The 16,066-nt window shown below is 37.1% G+C and overlaps 2 protein-coding genes across 11 annotated transcripts in view; both read left to right on the forward strand.

Moving 5' to 3' along the window:
- Positions 1 to 7,974, forward strand: part of DNAH12 (dynein axonemal heavy chain 12) — a 60,119-nt gene extending 52,145 nt beyond the window's left edge. The window contains 15 exon segments of the mRNA XM_032699095.1: positions 126 to 379; positions 892 to 1,032; positions 1,307 to 1,415; positions 1,418 to 1,443; positions 2,270 to 2,503; positions 2,919 to 3,104; positions 3,634 to 3,737; positions 4,865 to 4,880; positions 4,882 to 4,963; positions 4,966 to 5,066; positions 5,257 to 5,394; positions 5,889 to 5,949; positions 5,952 to 5,979; positions 6,218 to 6,285; positions 7,404 to 7,974. Of these exon segments, the coding sequence (XP_032554986.1) occupies positions 126 to 379; positions 892 to 1,032; positions 1,307 to 1,415; positions 1,418 to 1,443; positions 2,270 to 2,503; positions 2,919 to 3,104; positions 3,634 to 3,737; positions 4,865 to 4,880; positions 4,882 to 4,963; positions 4,966 to 5,066; positions 5,257 to 5,394; positions 5,889 to 5,949; positions 5,952 to 5,979; positions 6,218 to 6,285; positions 7,404 to 7,594 (1,739 nt within the window). The 3' untranslated portion in view covers positions 7,595 to 7,974.
- A 274-nt stretch (positions 7,975 to 8,248) lies between these two features.
- The window catches only part of ASB14 (ankyrin repeat and SOCS box containing 14), a 35,808-nt gene continuing 27,990 nt past the window's right edge, over positions 8,249 to 16,066 (forward strand). For 6 of the 10 annotated variants that reach the window (XM_032699078.1, XM_032699079.1, XM_032699081.1 and 3 more), the window contains exons 1-6: positions 8,249 to 10,504; positions 11,022 to 11,077; positions 11,753 to 11,884; positions 11,982 to 12,140; positions 14,038 to 14,283; positions 15,538 to 15,709. In XM_032699078.1, coding sequence (XP_032554969.1) covers positions 10,377 to 10,504; positions 11,022 to 11,077; positions 11,753 to 11,884; positions 11,982 to 12,140; positions 14,038 to 14,283; positions 15,538 to 15,709 — 893 coding nt within the window. In that variant the 5' untranslated portion in view covers positions 8,249 to 10,376. Of the gene's footprint in view, positions 10,505 to 11,021; positions 11,078 to 11,752; positions 11,885 to 11,981; positions 12,141 to 14,037; positions 14,284 to 15,537; positions 15,710 to 16,066 lie in introns of those variants that run through there. The other 4 variants (XM_032699080.1, XM_032699083.1, XM_032699086.1 and 1 more) reach the window with 4 other exon arrangements.

Here is a 16,066-nt window from a genome sequence, read left to right on the forward strand (position 1 = left end):
CCCTAAACATGGGAATTTGTAAGTACCTGTAAACAAAATAGTAATAGAAGTTTTTAAATATATTATTTTCTACCATAACTTCTTTTTCATGAAGAAATGCTAAAATCTTGTGCTTCCTGTTCAAGGCCTCCTGAAGCTGGCAAATGACAGAGAGATGGTGGGAGACAAGTTTCAGTCCATCTCATTAGGCCAAGGACAAGGACCTATAGCTACAAGAATGATTGAAACAGCAATGGAAGAAGGAACCTGGGTTTGTTTACAAAATTGTCATTTAGCTGTCTCCTGGATGCCAATGCTGGAGAAAATATGTGAGGAGCTTAACAGTGAAAAATGTCATCCAGACTTCAGACTTTGGCTTACAAGTTACCCTTCACCAAAGGTATGTGCATTCCCCAGGATTCTGTACCTGGGGAAAGGAAAAGTTGATGGCATGTTGAGGGAATATTTATAAACCTGAATGAGCTGATGATAATGCAGAACTTCTCTGAAATACAATGAGGCTTTGAAGAAATAATTTAATCAATAAAGGACATTTAAAAAATAATTATAAACATAATCATCTCAAATTTCCTTTGTGATATTTCGATACTGTAATGCATGATATTTTGTGTATTTTTGCTATCACCAAGTTTTTGTTTCACATAAATTCGAATATTTAATCTTGCGTGTTATCTGTGATGTAATGAATACCTAGAAAACATTTTAAACTACAGATTTGTTACTTACAGCAAGTCTTTCTTAATGCATTGGAGACTTTTTATAAGCTGTTGTTCTTTAAAATGTAATTTCTTGCAGATAATTGCTTATGTAACAAACACAGAGTAATAATATATTTTTAATATAGCATATTCCACACTTTCTGAATGCAGTTTTGCTGGGTTTTACTTCTAGTTCCCAGTAACCATTCTGCAGAATGGAGTGAAGATGACAAATGAACCTCCTACTGGTCTCCGGTTAAACCTGCTTCAGTCATTTCTCTCTGATCCTATTTCTGATCCTGTGTTCTTCTCTGGATGCCCTGGAAAGGAGCTGGTAATGTGCACATCTCTTGAAGTTTTGGGATTTGTTGGGTTTTTTTTATTATTCACAGATATATTGATTTCTGTCCAGTGAATATATAAGCTAAATTTTTACTATGGTTGTGAGTTTAGGTTTGCAATTATAAAGATGATTAGTTAAGAATTCCTTCTGCCAGGTAATTTCATGTGGCAATATTTCAAATGTGGTGTTCTCTGTCCAGGTTACACAGCAGGAGCTACAGACTAGTAATGAAACTGCTCAATAATGCTTTGTTCTTTTCACAAAGGTATGGGAGAAACTTCTCTTTGGAGTTTGTTTTTTCCACGCTCTTGTTCAGGAGAGGAGGAAGTTTGGGCCTCTCGGTTGGAATATACCCTATGGATTTAATGAATCAGACTGAGGATCAGTATCAGGCAGCTCCAGGTAAAATCATGGATTGCTCCCTGTAGCTCTGGCCTTGGGAAGCCCAGCTGGTAGTCAAAAGAAGCAATGCAACAGAAGTTACATCAAATGTTCATAGATATTAATGACTTCAGCAAGGAATGTTAATCATATATAAATATCAAAATTACAAATTAAATAAGAGATTTGTTCTTCATGAGATTTATATTCCTATAGACATAAGGAATATAATAAGTGCATATGAGTTTTATCAAAGTTAAAATGTCATATATAAGAGCTCACTGTGCTTTAAGTAGTACCATGTCACCTGTTATGGTGCTTTTTAGGAAGAAATTTTCTTTTGTTAGTTAACAGAACCTCAGACTATTCTTCTTCCCCCAAATGAAATGGTGAACACTACTTGACCTTGAATCTTCTGTAGGCACTGTGTAGAAAAGTCAGGAGAGTTACAACTGACTTACAGAAGTTAATGAAAGAGATCAGAGGGTACTGAAGACTGGGAGAAAAATTAAGTGAAATCCACTTTTGTTTATGGCACAGAAAAGTGTCCATCTAGTTTAGACTGGCAAAACCATCCACTTGTAAATAATTCAAGAATGACTTGGATGGCTGAGTAATTTTGATATTCATAAGAGGCTTTTCCTATTAACACCTCTTTATTTTAAATAGTAATTTTTACCTGAAAAAAAAAAATATTTCGCAGTTTGAATTTCCAACACTTACAGAGAAAACTCCATAAAGTGCAGCTTTGCACATGCTGTAGCTGCCAGCCTTCTAGTCTGTTAGGTCACACTGTTGTTCTGCAGATCTGGCAAGTCTCTAGAATCACCCCTGTCTTCTGTTTCAGCTGTTCATCAATGAATACAGCCATGTTCCTTTTGAGGCTGTCTCTTACCTGACTGGGGAGTGTAACTATGGAGGCCGAGTGACAGATGACTGGGACAGGCGTTTGCTGCTGACAATGCTCGATGACTTCTACAATCCAGACATCATTGAAAATCCTCGCTACACTTTTTCTCCCAGTGGCAACTATTATGCTCCACCAAAAGGCACATATGAGGAATACATTGAGTTTATTAAGGTAAAAAGTAGCAACAAGCTTTTGAAGTGTTCCAGTGATGAAGCACTATGAAAGAAATACTTCAATGTTTCTCTGCCTTAGAAAGGTGGGTTTGCAGAACATTAAATGGTGTGCTTGGCTTCTTACCTAGCACCCCTGTATGATCCTTGCCATGATCCAGAATGTTTCTGAGAGGGAATCAGTAAGTAGGCAGGAAGACCTATAGCATAGATAATCAAGAATTCCTTGGAAATGTCTTTCTGTGTGAGAGGTGATGGCTCTATCACCAGCAGTTGCCTGCAAATACCTGCTGCTAAGGTCCTTATCCACCTGCAGTTAAGTCAGTGGTAGTTTTTCACTCGACTTCTAAAGAAACCTTGGACCTGATTCCTAGTGTGCTGCTTTATCCATGCAGATGTTTATTATTTTGTCCTAGAGTCTTCCCTTTACTCAGCAACCAGAGATATTTGGCTTGCATGACAATGTGGATATTGCAAAAGATCTTCAGGAAACTAAGACCCTCTTTGAATCTCTGCTTTTAACACAAGGAGGAGGCACTCAGGGAACTTCTGGGGGAGGTGACAGCACCCTTTATGCAATTGCAGATGATATTCTCAGCAAGGTATTGTATTATACAAATGACTTCCATTTATCTTTTTTCAAAGCAGAAATTACTTAACTACAATCTTAAGTGTCAAATAGATTTCCTGTTGGAAGAAAAACCTTCTGGGAAGAATTTAGTGCAATGTGCAAGTAAGAACTGGTGTGGCTGTAACACATCCCAGCCATATTTCAGTTAAAAGAAGTTTTATTAAGTAGGTAGAATACAGGAGAAAGAGAGAGAAAATAGAGCAAAGAGAACTTGAAGAACAGTTGATTCATTCATATGAACAGATTTAAAATTAATAAATTGAATGGGATTCATAACTTTTCATGATAGCAAAAATTCTAAGTGTTTTTTAAAAGATGAACATGAAAAAACCCTGTAATTTTTATTTAGATTGAATTACTGAATACTGTATTGATAAGATACTATCAGAAAGTTTAGTGGTACTATTACTCTACAAATATTCACATTTGCTTGCCTTGAGTGATGAAAACCATTGCATAATGATATATGGAATGATTTTCAAATTTTTTGTCATTTACAGCTTCCAAATGATTTTGACATTGAAAATTGCCTACTTAAATATCCTGTGAGATATGAAGAAAGTATGAACACTGTGCTGGTGCAAGAAATGGAAAGATTTAACCAGTAAGAATGTTCTATTTTATTATAATTCTATTTGCAGGAAAAATTTCCTGTGAATCATACACTGTAAGCTCTGTTGTGTGAAATCTTTTATTTATTTTGTTCCCTTCTAATTGTCTGCAGTGCTATCTGCAGTCCAAGCACCATTGCTCCTTGTGGAAAGTCAGAGTTTAGGATGGCTGTCAGGAAAAATGGTCTAGGGGCAAAATGAACTGAAAGAGAAAAAATATATGATAGAAGAAGAGAGTGTGAGGAAGCTCTGGGAATAGAGAATGCAAACAATATTTTTATGTTCCTTTTTTTTTTTTAACTTCCCTTTCACCATCTTTATCTTCAATTATATTTTATTTTCCTCATATTTCTGACCTGTAGGGTAAAGGGTTTAGAAACTGTAATACATGCACAGTTATAGTTTATGAAACCTTTTCCTTGATAGATGGAAATATTTCTGTATATTTCTTTATTGTCTCATATACTTCTGTTTGTAAAATTTCCTTTCCCCCCTTTTTTCTGCTGCCTTTTTCCCTAGACCTTATTTCCTAATTACTCTCCTAGGATTACAAACCTATAATCACTTTCATTTTTCTTTTTGGTTCCCTGATCTCTTTTTTTACTTTGTTTCCTAATTTTCTTTCTTATCTTTGCCTGCCTCTCCATTCATTCTTTCTGGTTTTTCTTTGTCCTCCTCCTTTTCTATTTGTCTCTTCACATTCCCTGCTCCATTTTCTCCCTAATCCTTTCTGGCCTTCAGTCTCCAAGTTATCCTTGTTCCAGACACTACCCACCTCTTCTTTTGGATCTAAACCTTTTTCCTTTTAGTATATGGTCAATACATTTGGAGTTCCAAATTTATCCTCTTACCTAACAACACAGAGTGTATCAGAGATAACAAAGGAAATTATTACTGATCCTAGTCTTAAATAAATCTGCACAAATCCATGACTTGACAGATGTGGCTAATTGTGTATACGTGTGTATATATATATATGTATGTGGGTATGTATGTATGCATTAGGTGTACAAGTTCTATAGATGATTCCATAGTCAATTTTTTATATTTCTTTCCATTACCCTGTCATGTTTTACAGATCGTGCAAAACGTGTGAAAAATGTTTATTTTCTAATTCCAGTTTAATCGAACTATTCGTATCTTACACTAATTAACCTGAAGAAGAATAAAGGACTGGTTGTTATGGATGCTGAGCTGGAGGCTCTGTCTGGCAGTCTCCTATTGGAAAAGTTCCTGAGAAGTGGGCACAACATTCCTACCCAAGTCTAAAGCCATTAGGGAGCTACATTGTAGATTTGCTGGCAAGGCTGAAGTTTTTACAGGTGATGTACAAGAGGCAGGGCTGCCAATTTCTTAATCTGCTTTTCATATAATTGTCCTTTATGCTAAAGGATTATTGGGAAAGGAGGGATAGGTTTTGTTTAGTTTTTCTGAATGCAGTTATGGAGAAAATTGTCAAGAGTGTGGGATTTCTATTTCTGATTATTGAATGTGTCACTTTTCTCCTTCCAGGATTGGTATGAATTAGGGAAGCCCCCTGTTTTTTGGCTGTCAGGATTCTATTTTACTCAAGCTTTCCTAACTGGAGCAATGCAAAACTATGCTAGGAAACACAGAATCCCTATTGACCTTCTGGGGTATGAATTTCAGGTATGGACAATTAATATTTTATTAATCTGAGTCCTGATGTAGTGAGATGTAGTAAAGAAATCGTGACTGGAAGATTAATTTGCAACTAACTCACTGCAGTCTGAAGACATACATGTATTTCTTTGGTAAGGTTGGCATACCATATGATATATATATATATATATATATAATATAATATATAACATCTATAGAAGAGGTATATTCAAAGTAATGAAAAGTAATTCTGTCATTGGACCTGGACCTCCACTCAAGAAAACAGCCTATATGGTTCATATTTGTCTGTGTGATTCAAGCCTCATTTTATAACCTCTATAAAGACAATTAACAAACCCACAGAAATCTGCTCTCTTGGTTTTGAGTAAAATAACACTGAAAGGAAGGTGTTACTATATTATTCTCAATTTGGATTGATCTGAAAATTGGCTGGTGGCATAATGCCTCAAAAAGCAAAGAGCAGGGGAAGTTTAATAACATGGAAAATTTACTTCTTGTAGGTTATTCCTCAGGATACTGCTGATACTGCCCCAGAAGATGGTGTTTATATCCACGGATTATTTTAGACGGAGCTCGCTGGGACAGGACAAAGTCAGTAGCCAAGTTTTTTCCTGTGGTTCTGGAAAGCTTTCTTAGATGCTCAAACAAGATTGGCTGAAATATTTTGAGTGATACTTTTCGTGTTATTGAAATAACACACCAAATTAAATACTCTCTCATTCATGGAAAATGGGGAAGAAAAAGCCAACAACCTATCAAGCAACAACCAAAAAACACCCACCAAACCCCTGAAGCCACAAATAATTGCTTTGTTGCTTTCTCTCCCCAGGGGAATGTTGACTGAGCAGTATCCCAAAGTGCTCTTTGATGCCATGCCAATCATTTGGATAAAGCCAAGTGAGTATAATTTCTCTGATATGAGCTATTCAACAAGAAATTGCAACAGTGGTTTCCTTTTTTACTGAAGATCAGTGTCCTCACCCAAGTACCCAAATGTGCACAGAATTCACGTTCATCTGACCTGGGACTTTCCTGTCAAAAGTGGGGCCTGCTCACTGAGGTTGGTCCCACCCTGTCTGAGCCCTAGGCCTGTCCCACTCCTCAGAGATATTTAGAATTATGAATTAGATGAAAAGACTAGTTAAATGAACTTTTTGTAAATATGTTTGGTTGCTCCCAATCTGTTTTTCAACAAAAGGTTAATTTGAGTAGGAAAGCACATGGTACTTGAATTCCTGGCTCTACTCAAGTTGAGGGGAACTTTCAACTGACTTACAGAGACTCAGTATTTTACCTCATGTGATTTAGCAAGGTTTGCTCAGATTATTTTTAGCTGCTATACCGACTGCCTCTCATACTAGTAAGTAGTTTTTCACAACTCTTGTTTTCTTTGATCAGGAGTCAATCCCTGTTTTACTTACTCACATAATCCCAACTTTCTACTGCAACTGTTAAAACTTAGCTGTTGTCAGCAAATAGACAGTCTTAAAAATTTTTCCCAGAAAAATTTTTCTGCCTGTGCTTTCTCTTGAGGTTGGATGAATCTGCTCAGACCTGCATGGTTTTAGGCTTTGCACAAGTTCCATGTAAGCAGTCTGGGCATACAAAGAGTTCCTGCAGAGTTCTGTCCTTGGATCTCAGGTGACTTGAATTGCAGTTAGTTCTGTGGCAGCTGGACCAGAATTCTTGTAGAGCTCATGTATAATCTATGGTTAAACTAGGTAACTATGCAGATATAATGTTTCTTTGAGTATTACAAAGCTGGTAGAATCACAGGAAGGCATTGAATCCTGAAAACAAATTGTGGATAAATTAGTTGCGTTTAAAAACAAAAGAAACCACACAAGAGAACACAAAAAAAAAGAAGTGGGATAATTTTATTCTGTTGCTACAAAACAATTTTGCATTTTTATTTAACTTTAAAGATGTTAGTGAAAATACTTAATATTTGCATGTAGATTATTTGTATGAATAGATCTGCTGAATGTAATGGATTATTTGGGGTTCTTTTGAAGCTCCAAAATCGGACATAAAGGAATCCAATGCCTATGTTTGCCCACTCTACAAGACAAGTGAGCGCAAAGGAGTCTTGTCTACCACTGGTCATTCCACCAACTTTGTCATTGCCTTGAGGCTCAACACGGACAAACCCGTCCAGCACTGGATCAAGAGAGGGGTTGCACTGCTCTGCCAGCTGGATGACTGACTCTGGGCACTCCAGATCCAAGTCCACAAGATCCTGTTCTTTTGTTGGCTCATACAGGTGGAACACAGTGTGTAAAAGAAACATCTGGAGGTTTTTATATTAAGAGTGCTCCAAATACTTTCTGATCCTCAATATTTTGTCTTAGTTAAATATGTGTTGTTATTATTAGTGTCTTTACAATCTGTAAACAAACAAGTAGGATTTTAGCCCTTGGTAATATTATTGTTGTGTGAACATCAGTTTTATGCCTTAGTTAAATATCACAAAATGTATCTTAATGGAATATGAAAATAGTCTGCACTTTCTGAGAGAAACATCACAGGCAATAAAGTTGATTCTGCACATTTGTTTTCTTGAAAAATAAAAAAAAAATTACTCAAGAATTCTTTCTAGATTTCCTCTAGCAAGGAACTCTTTCCACCTTGCATTCAGATACATCATCATTTCTTTGTATGTATCCCTCTGTAAAATACAGTGGGAATAACTCCATCCTGCCATCACTATTATAACTGGGCATCTTATTCCCTCACTTCCCTTTGTTGGGTGTTACACCAGTGTAAGTCTGTCTTTCTGAAACTCATTTTTCCTTTAAAAACTCTGTTTATTTCTCATTTGCTTTTCTATTTATATTACTGTGAACTGTAACTAAGCAATCAGAAACATAATAATTTTAATAGCATTTTGGCTTGATTTTATTTGCTTGTTTGTGTTTACTTTTATTGTTTTTAGTTTTTATGCTGTCTTACCCTTTTAAGTAAGCTCCTAACACTGTCTTCAGTTTTCTCTTTTAGGATAGCACTTAAGAATTTTCTTTTCATAATGTAATAGTTACTGCTATAGTTCTCAAATTCTCATTCCAAAAACATGAGAATTTTTATGAGGAAACTGGACTTTTAATTCCTTCTTTTGTTGATACCATTTGTCAGGTCAGATTATTAAACTTTACTGGCCTGTGTGAAAGAAACATGGACAAAGTCCCAGCCTGTCTCATGATCGGGTATTTATAGGGAGCTATTAATGGACATGGGCTCTACAGAGATCATTTGCAATCCTGAAAATATCACTTTCAACTTAATAATTACTTCTTCAAAGTGTGAGGTCTTCCCTCTTTCAGAAGGTGAGGAAAAACACTATATTTTCTCAATTCATAGGAAAATTAGTAGTCAATTTGCTAAAAAGAAGTAGTCTAGACTTAAAATGTTTCTGTACTCACTGTGCCATAGTATAATCCATTACTAACAGTCTGTATATGTTGCTAATAATATTTCTCTTCTTTGCTACATGTGCTATTACGGAGCAAGGTCTTGCAATGACACATTAGGTGGATCAGGTAACAAATTAAATGCTGCAGGTTTGCTGTGAATTACTGCTGCCCAACTTTAGGATGTTTCTAGAATTACTCCAAACTTTGTAAGTGGCATGTTAACAACTTCCTTAATTTTACTGTGCTCATTCATTTTGCCAATTTGTCTATTTGCTTTCAGTTTTACTTATTTATTTTATTTTATTTTTCCCTGTAGTTTTGAGGGTTTCTTTCAGGCCAGCTGTCTTGGAAGACAGAGGTGGATGTTTTGATAAGGTAAAACAGATGAGAGGTTTGAGCCTAACAGACCATCTGTGTTTTTAACCTATATAGCATGTAGCTGAATATACAGAAGGACAGTGGGACTGCTTAATAGTGTACATCTACATCCATTATGCTATTTAGTGGTCAGTTTGATCGTTAATAATTTGTTATTATTTCTTCTTAGATTTTAACATTTAGACCTAATATAGTACCAATTGGATTTAATTCTATGCTCCACTGTTTGTCTTGCAATCTTTAATTGAACCCTTTCAATATGGAGAAGTTCTATGTGTTTGGATTTTGGGGTTTGTTTTGTTTGGTTGGTCTTTTTTAAATAATGCTATTCTTAAGCTTTTTTGTGTTATTAACTCAATTGGGGTTACACCAGTGTGTTTTATTTCTGCTTGTATTTGGATATATACTGTTGCAGTATTTTGGATATATCCCTTAAAAGTATCAGAAGCAAACAGGCATGCATGGATGGAGGCAGAATTGTGAGTTTATCTGTTGTAAAAAGCAGTAGATTTGGTACATAAGGTGGTGAAGTTGGTGTTTTTCCAAGTATGTTTGATGTTGTTTCAGTTGGATGGCTGGTGCACATAATAGCACAAATCTGCAATACTTTCCTGACTACCAAATATTGCCCTAACAATGTCTTTGTTGAAACAGTTTGAACAAGAGCTATTATTAAAAAATTTCATGTCCTTCACTTGCCCTTCCCTTCCAGACATGCTGTGAACAAACAGGAAAAACATCCTGTGTTTTATTGCACATTTGTTTTCCCAGTAAGGAAACATCAGAGCTTGATTGTGATGATATTTGAGTGTCTAAATGACTTAAGTGGGAATGACTGTTTATCTAAAACCAAAGTTTTACCTGTTTTTGTTACTTTCTAGGAAGCAAAGCCAGAACAAGTAGCTATTCTGTGTGTTCAGTCTGTGGAACAGAGAAAAAAGCTGGGACGTGCTACAGAAGTAGAAAACCTTTACTCTGTTCTAAATAGAATAATTCTGCAGTGCAAACCTAAACCCTTGGGAGAAGGCTGAAGCTCGAGATGGAAGTTCCAATTCATTTATTTTAAGCTGTGTTCTCTTGAAACTGTAACAGTGACTGCTGTTTCTGTTACTTCAGATTGAACCTGAAGATTTAACATCTGCTTCCAATTAAAAAGCAGTGTTTCCCTACACAAAGTGATCCAGGTTGTGCTGGTTTGCCATGTATAATTCTGTGTATATGTTTGATGACAATTCTGATGAAGAAATCCCTACCCAACGAGCTATTCAGGAAAGCTTACAAGAGAGACATAAAATTGAAACAAGTGGCTGTGCAACAGAGGCTGAAAGGTAATAAGTTATTGCTTCTGTTTTGGTTTTTGGCATTATTGTAAGCATGTGGTAACCTTTCTTTCCTTTGTGACTCCCTATGTTGGATTGCTCTGACCTTGTCTCATGGGTACTGGAAACCATTGGTAGCTCCCTTGGTCTGAGTTCTCCATGAAGAAGTATACCTGTTTCCTTGAAAATATGGGAATGTATGAACGTTTCAGATGATGTGTTACATCAATATCTAAAGGAGTACAAGGCTTTATAAAGAAGATAAGTAGGTGATGTAAAATTAGATTAATATGGTAGCTTCCCCTCATCTTAGTATTTAATTTTTTATGTGAAAAATTCAATATTCATGGTGTCAGGGGAAGACCAGCAAAAAACTGTTTTAATGTGATAAACCCTGACAAAATTCATGTAACTTAGAGAAATCTAACATGTAGTCTAGACTTGAGTATTTAAATTAAGGTATAATTATATCCTGAACTTCACATTAATTTTTACTTCTCACTCTATTCTTACTCTGTTTGTGCAGTTTCCAGTCTACTGCAAGTGAAGAACATGGAAAGATAATTGCAGCAATTCAGACAGTTAAGTACAAATACTCCACACTAAGCCTGTACTCCTGGGAATTGCTGAGCAATGCCTACATTTGAGGTGTTTGATCACCTGATCTAAGTGCAGTTTTTCTTTATATAGTCTTGGGAAGAATAAGATAACTAAAACCAGGACATCCAAACTAACTTATTAGATAGGATTATGGTAATGAGATGGGTTCAAGTGTCACCCTTTTCAGAAATTCCAGTGCTTCATCTCCTGAAATTAGGGGGAAATTCCAGGCCTTTCTTTTAAAATAAACAGTTTTGAAGTATAAATTGATTAGTCAATTTTTCACTTTGCAAGATACCCAGATTAAAAAGCTTTCTCTACCTGAAAAGTGTTCCAATGCTGTTCCTTAACTGTAAAACTTTAGTGTATTCCAATATGAGATGCAATGTTGCTCATGAGAGGATTGTACTTGAAATATTTTAGTAATGTTATTGTAAGTAAGTTTTTTTCCATGTGTAATTCAAAACACTTTGGGAGTCAATGTTGATCATTGATTGTTCCATTCATGTAATCTTTCCTCTGAGAAAAAATTGCTCTGACAAAGCAGGTTGTTTATTCTAGATACACTGATGGGATAAATGGCACTCAGTGTATCAGTTGCCTGAATTTTGTCTTATGGTTAGTAATGGGATATGTGTCTGTCTTAAAACACCACAGGCCAAGAAGAGGCCTTGAAGAAGTTGGTGAAGCACAGTTCTGCCTTTGAAGAAGCAGATGAGCAAGGTTGGCTTCCTGTGCATGAGGCTGCAGCACAGCTAAATAAGAACATCCTTGAAATAACTATGAAAGGTACAGAGTCCTCCTGGTTTTCCACCAAAAAGTTTTTACAAAAGTGAGTTTAATCAATCACCCATATTCAAATGTGTTCTGCTGTTCTGCATTTCAGCCTCCCACGCCGGTACCTGGGAACAGACAACTCTAAAAGGGGAAACGCCTCTGCTGGTGGCAGTAAGGAATTGCTTTGTGGACAATGTCTGCTTGCTCCTGATCAATGGCTGCAATCCCAACGTTAAGAATGAAGAGGGAGATTCTCCTTTAGTTATAGGTGAATACCTTATTTAGGGGTGGAGAGGTGAGGGAATTAGGTGAGATCATACTTACACATTTTAGAGTTTAGTTTGAATTATTATTAAAATATTTTGCTATAAGAAGGAAAAATTTTAATCTCAGCATTGAATGTGTCTGCCCTTGTCTGTTTTTCTTAGATGATATCAGGGCTTCAAATAAGTTGTCTGTTCCAAGTTAGGGTCTGTCACCACAAAGTTCTTTGTATTATTTATTAATTGAAGTTTTCCCATGAACATGGAACTGGGAGAAGTAAAATATCTTTCATGAAGTCTGATCCAATGTAGAGAGCTCCAGATGCCTACTGTCTTTCATTCCTCAGTTGCAAAGAGTTTGAAGTTCAGGTTGAACATACATTTTTCCCCCAATGAATCAATTAGCTTTTCTCCATGAGTGCAGAGGGTCATCCTCTGCTTTCCTTGGCATCATTTATGCAGTGGTGCCAGGCAACCGGGTCCTTCTTCATGCTATTACTGCCCTGCATGTCTGCAGGCATAAAACATTCCTATCTTTGCCCAAATGGTTATTTCTTCCATTGCATCAGCCTCTCTTCTCCCAAACCCATGATAATGGCTTTTGATTTTCCAAAAATGAAGCAAACCAGCCTGATTATCGCAGTATGGAGAGCACAAACAAGTGTTTGGGCCCTATTTAGACCTTGCTGGCACAATCCAAGCATGGACAAGTGAAGAAGCCAAATTCTCAGTTCAGTTCTCTTTAATGTTTTGTAATTGAGGAATAGGGTCCCATACCCAGGACCACTCTGTGTGGATGCCACTTCAATTGGATCATGCACAAGAACTGTAATTCTTCATTTGCAAAGAACCGTATTTTGCCAAAATGTTTTTCAAAAGTGTTCTGTGTCATTTCATTTACTTCCCTCAGTTTGGGCTATGATGCCATAATTCTTACTGAATCCTAGCTAAAAAAAATGAAAGTGTGTTCTCATTATCTGAGTTCTAAAGGAGCACTATAAATTTCTTGGATTAACCTGTACATTTTTTCAGTATTGGAAGAGGGTTTTTTTTGAAAACTGTTGTTAAAGAAAAAGAGCCTACCAACCATCTATAGGACCCCCAGTCTATCCCTGTGAAATGGCTGAAGCTTCTGGTCAGGGCCACCTGCTTACAAAAGATGTAGAGAATTCCTAGACTATTTTTGAAGTGCACAATATTAAAATGCATCATCCCACAAGATGGGATGAATGGGATTATCTAAAGCTGCTTTGTAGGTTCCAGATAATGGCACATCACAGCTCATATCACAGGATGCTGTCAGGGTACTTCAAGCAGCTGTGGCATATGAAGCTTCTCAGCCTAATCTGTCTTTTATGAAGGACACTTGCTACCCTGCACAGCCTGGAAGATCAAAGAGAGAAGGAGGGAAAGGTGTCTGCTTATTCATTCCATTCCTGGAACCATGCAAATTTCTCTTTTAAGATCCTTACAGACTCAACAGTTCAGGCTTATTAAGCTAAGAAGGTATATGACACAATAATTTTTAAACTTTGTTTCATATTGTAGTAACTGCTTATGAAGTTTAAATGGAGCTCTGCTGACAGCTCCTGACTCCACCAAGGCCCTGGATGTGGCCTCCATCTAGTGGTAAGGAAAGCTGTGTTCTGTTCCATCACCAAACACAACAGAGGATTACAGAGAGATATTACCATAACATGGTTTATTTTTTATGGTTAGTGCTGTCCTGGAAGCAAAGAACAGACTTGTTGATAAGTAAACCTTTCAGTGTAGAGTGACGTTTCTCAGTGTATAAGGAGCGCTGCAGGAACAGCTTTCCTGAGCTGCCACATTGCAGAAGCCACAGTGCATGGAATAGCATTGAATAACATTCTGTCTGATGCTTTGCTTGTTGTGCTACAGCAATTAAACAGGATTCCTATGAGATTGCCTCCTTGTTGATAAGATCTGGTGCCAAAGTGGATTTGCAGTGTGTCCACAAGAGAACTGCTCTACACGAGGCAGCCAGACTGGGCAGGAAGGATCTGGTAGAGCTTCTCCTTCATTCTGGAGCAGATCCTGACCCTCGCAGTGGATATGGGCTCACACCTCTAGCACTGGCTGCACAGATGGGACACACAGAAATTATGGAGCTCTTACTGCGAAAAGGTAAGACTTTATAATGTAGGATCTTACAGAGAGAGAAGGCTCAGGGTGGGGGTCTGTCATCAGGGTTATAAATGATGGGATGGAGTAAAGAATGCAGAGCCAGATTCTCCCCAGTGGTGCCCAATAACAGGACAAGAGGCAATGGGCACCAACTGAAATCTGGCAGATTCTGTCTTGGGAGGGTGGCTGAACACTGGGACAGGTCATTGGGATTTGTGGAATCTCCTTCCTTGGAGACACTAAAACCCTGACTGGATGCTGTCCTGGGCAAGCTGCTGTTGCTGACCCTGCTTGAGCACAGAGCTGGACTGGACATTCTCCAGAGATCCTTTCCAATCTCAACTACTCTGTGGTTCTGTTTTTAGTAACATGTACCTTCAGTGGTGGTGTTCTTCAAGTGAATAGAAATTGGGAGCCACACATGCAGTACTGAAATGTTTAAAGCCCAAATGGGACAGAGTCTTTGTCCCAACAGAGAAAAGTATTCCTGAATGCAAAGGCAAAAAATTGTTCTTATCTCAGTACCCATATACATAGGCTAAAGTATTTAGTCTATTTACATACATTTTTATTAGTCTTCTGCAAGTTCTGTGATTGGATTAAAACTGATTATTGTAAGATATGCCTTACTAAAGAATATTAAGTGCTATCTGCACCAAGAGGGTTGTTGTGATGTAGTTCAGTAAAGGCCTGATAAAAATCACATTTTATAAGGTTAAAATAATATATTAATATTTTATTTCACAAATATTTTGTATTTGTAATTGTTTTTAAATGCTATATTGTTTTCTCATGTGGACAGTCACATTAGGAAAGGCCTGACAACATTTATTGTGGAGAATTTTACATGGTGGTTCACCAGCACTGGAACTGCATTGCATGAACTTTTTGATACTGAGTTCTCTCATATTTACAGTTCTATCTGTCTGGTCTTTCTAAAGTAAAAGATTTGAAGAGCATTCTATGTAGCCAAAAAGCAATTGTTTGGATGAATAAGAACCAAACCACTTGCTGGCCCGGTTCTAGCAGCAATTCTTACCATGTAATTGTATTCAAAGCAATTTGGACCATCTTGTTCCCAGAATTACATAAACACATCTAAAATCAAGGATCCAGCATGAAGGTTTGTGCCCACATTGGTTTAATTTGGTAAAGAATAAAATTCCCAATACCCATCACTGGAGGGTTGGAGACATTGATTATGGCTGGGTGTGTACAGTGACTCCTCTGAAAATCCTCACTGCTTCTTTCCAGGTGCAGATGTTCTTTCACAGGCAATGGATTGTGCTTCTGTATTATTTGAAGCAGCAGGAGGAGGAAATCCAGATTCTGTGAGTCTTTTACTAGAATATGGGGCTGATGCCAATGTACCAAAGCACTCGGGTCATTTGCCAATCCACAGAGCTGCATATAGAGGACACTTTCTGTGAGTTAATATACTTAAAAGTCAAGTAATAATGATACCAGAAATATTAATTTTGCTAATTCTCTCTCATTCAAAGCAGGCAGCAAATCTGAAGTTTTGTACAAGGAATTGTATTTGACTGTGTAAATATACCATTCTGTGTCTGAATGTAAGAGACCAGTCAGCATAAAATCACTTTATCCTAACATTTTAATCCCTGTAGTATTTCCCTACTTGTCACAAGTAATAACACTGTCCAGGCTGATGTTGAGGTTCTTGGGATGTCCTCACTCTCTTTGGGTGTCTCATTTCCATCCTATCACAGCAAGGTGAATATACCAAATAGGCAAATAGAGTTAAGGAATAAGAGTTATCCTT

The sequence above is a fragment of the Chiroxiphia lanceolata genome, chromosome 11, assembly GCF_009829145.1.
Source record: "Chiroxiphia lanceolata isolate bChiLan1 chromosome 11, bChiLan1.pri, whole genome shotgun sequence".
NCBI classification, from domain to species: Eukaryota; Metazoa; Chordata; class Aves; order Passeriformes; family Pipridae; genus Chiroxiphia; species Chiroxiphia lanceolata.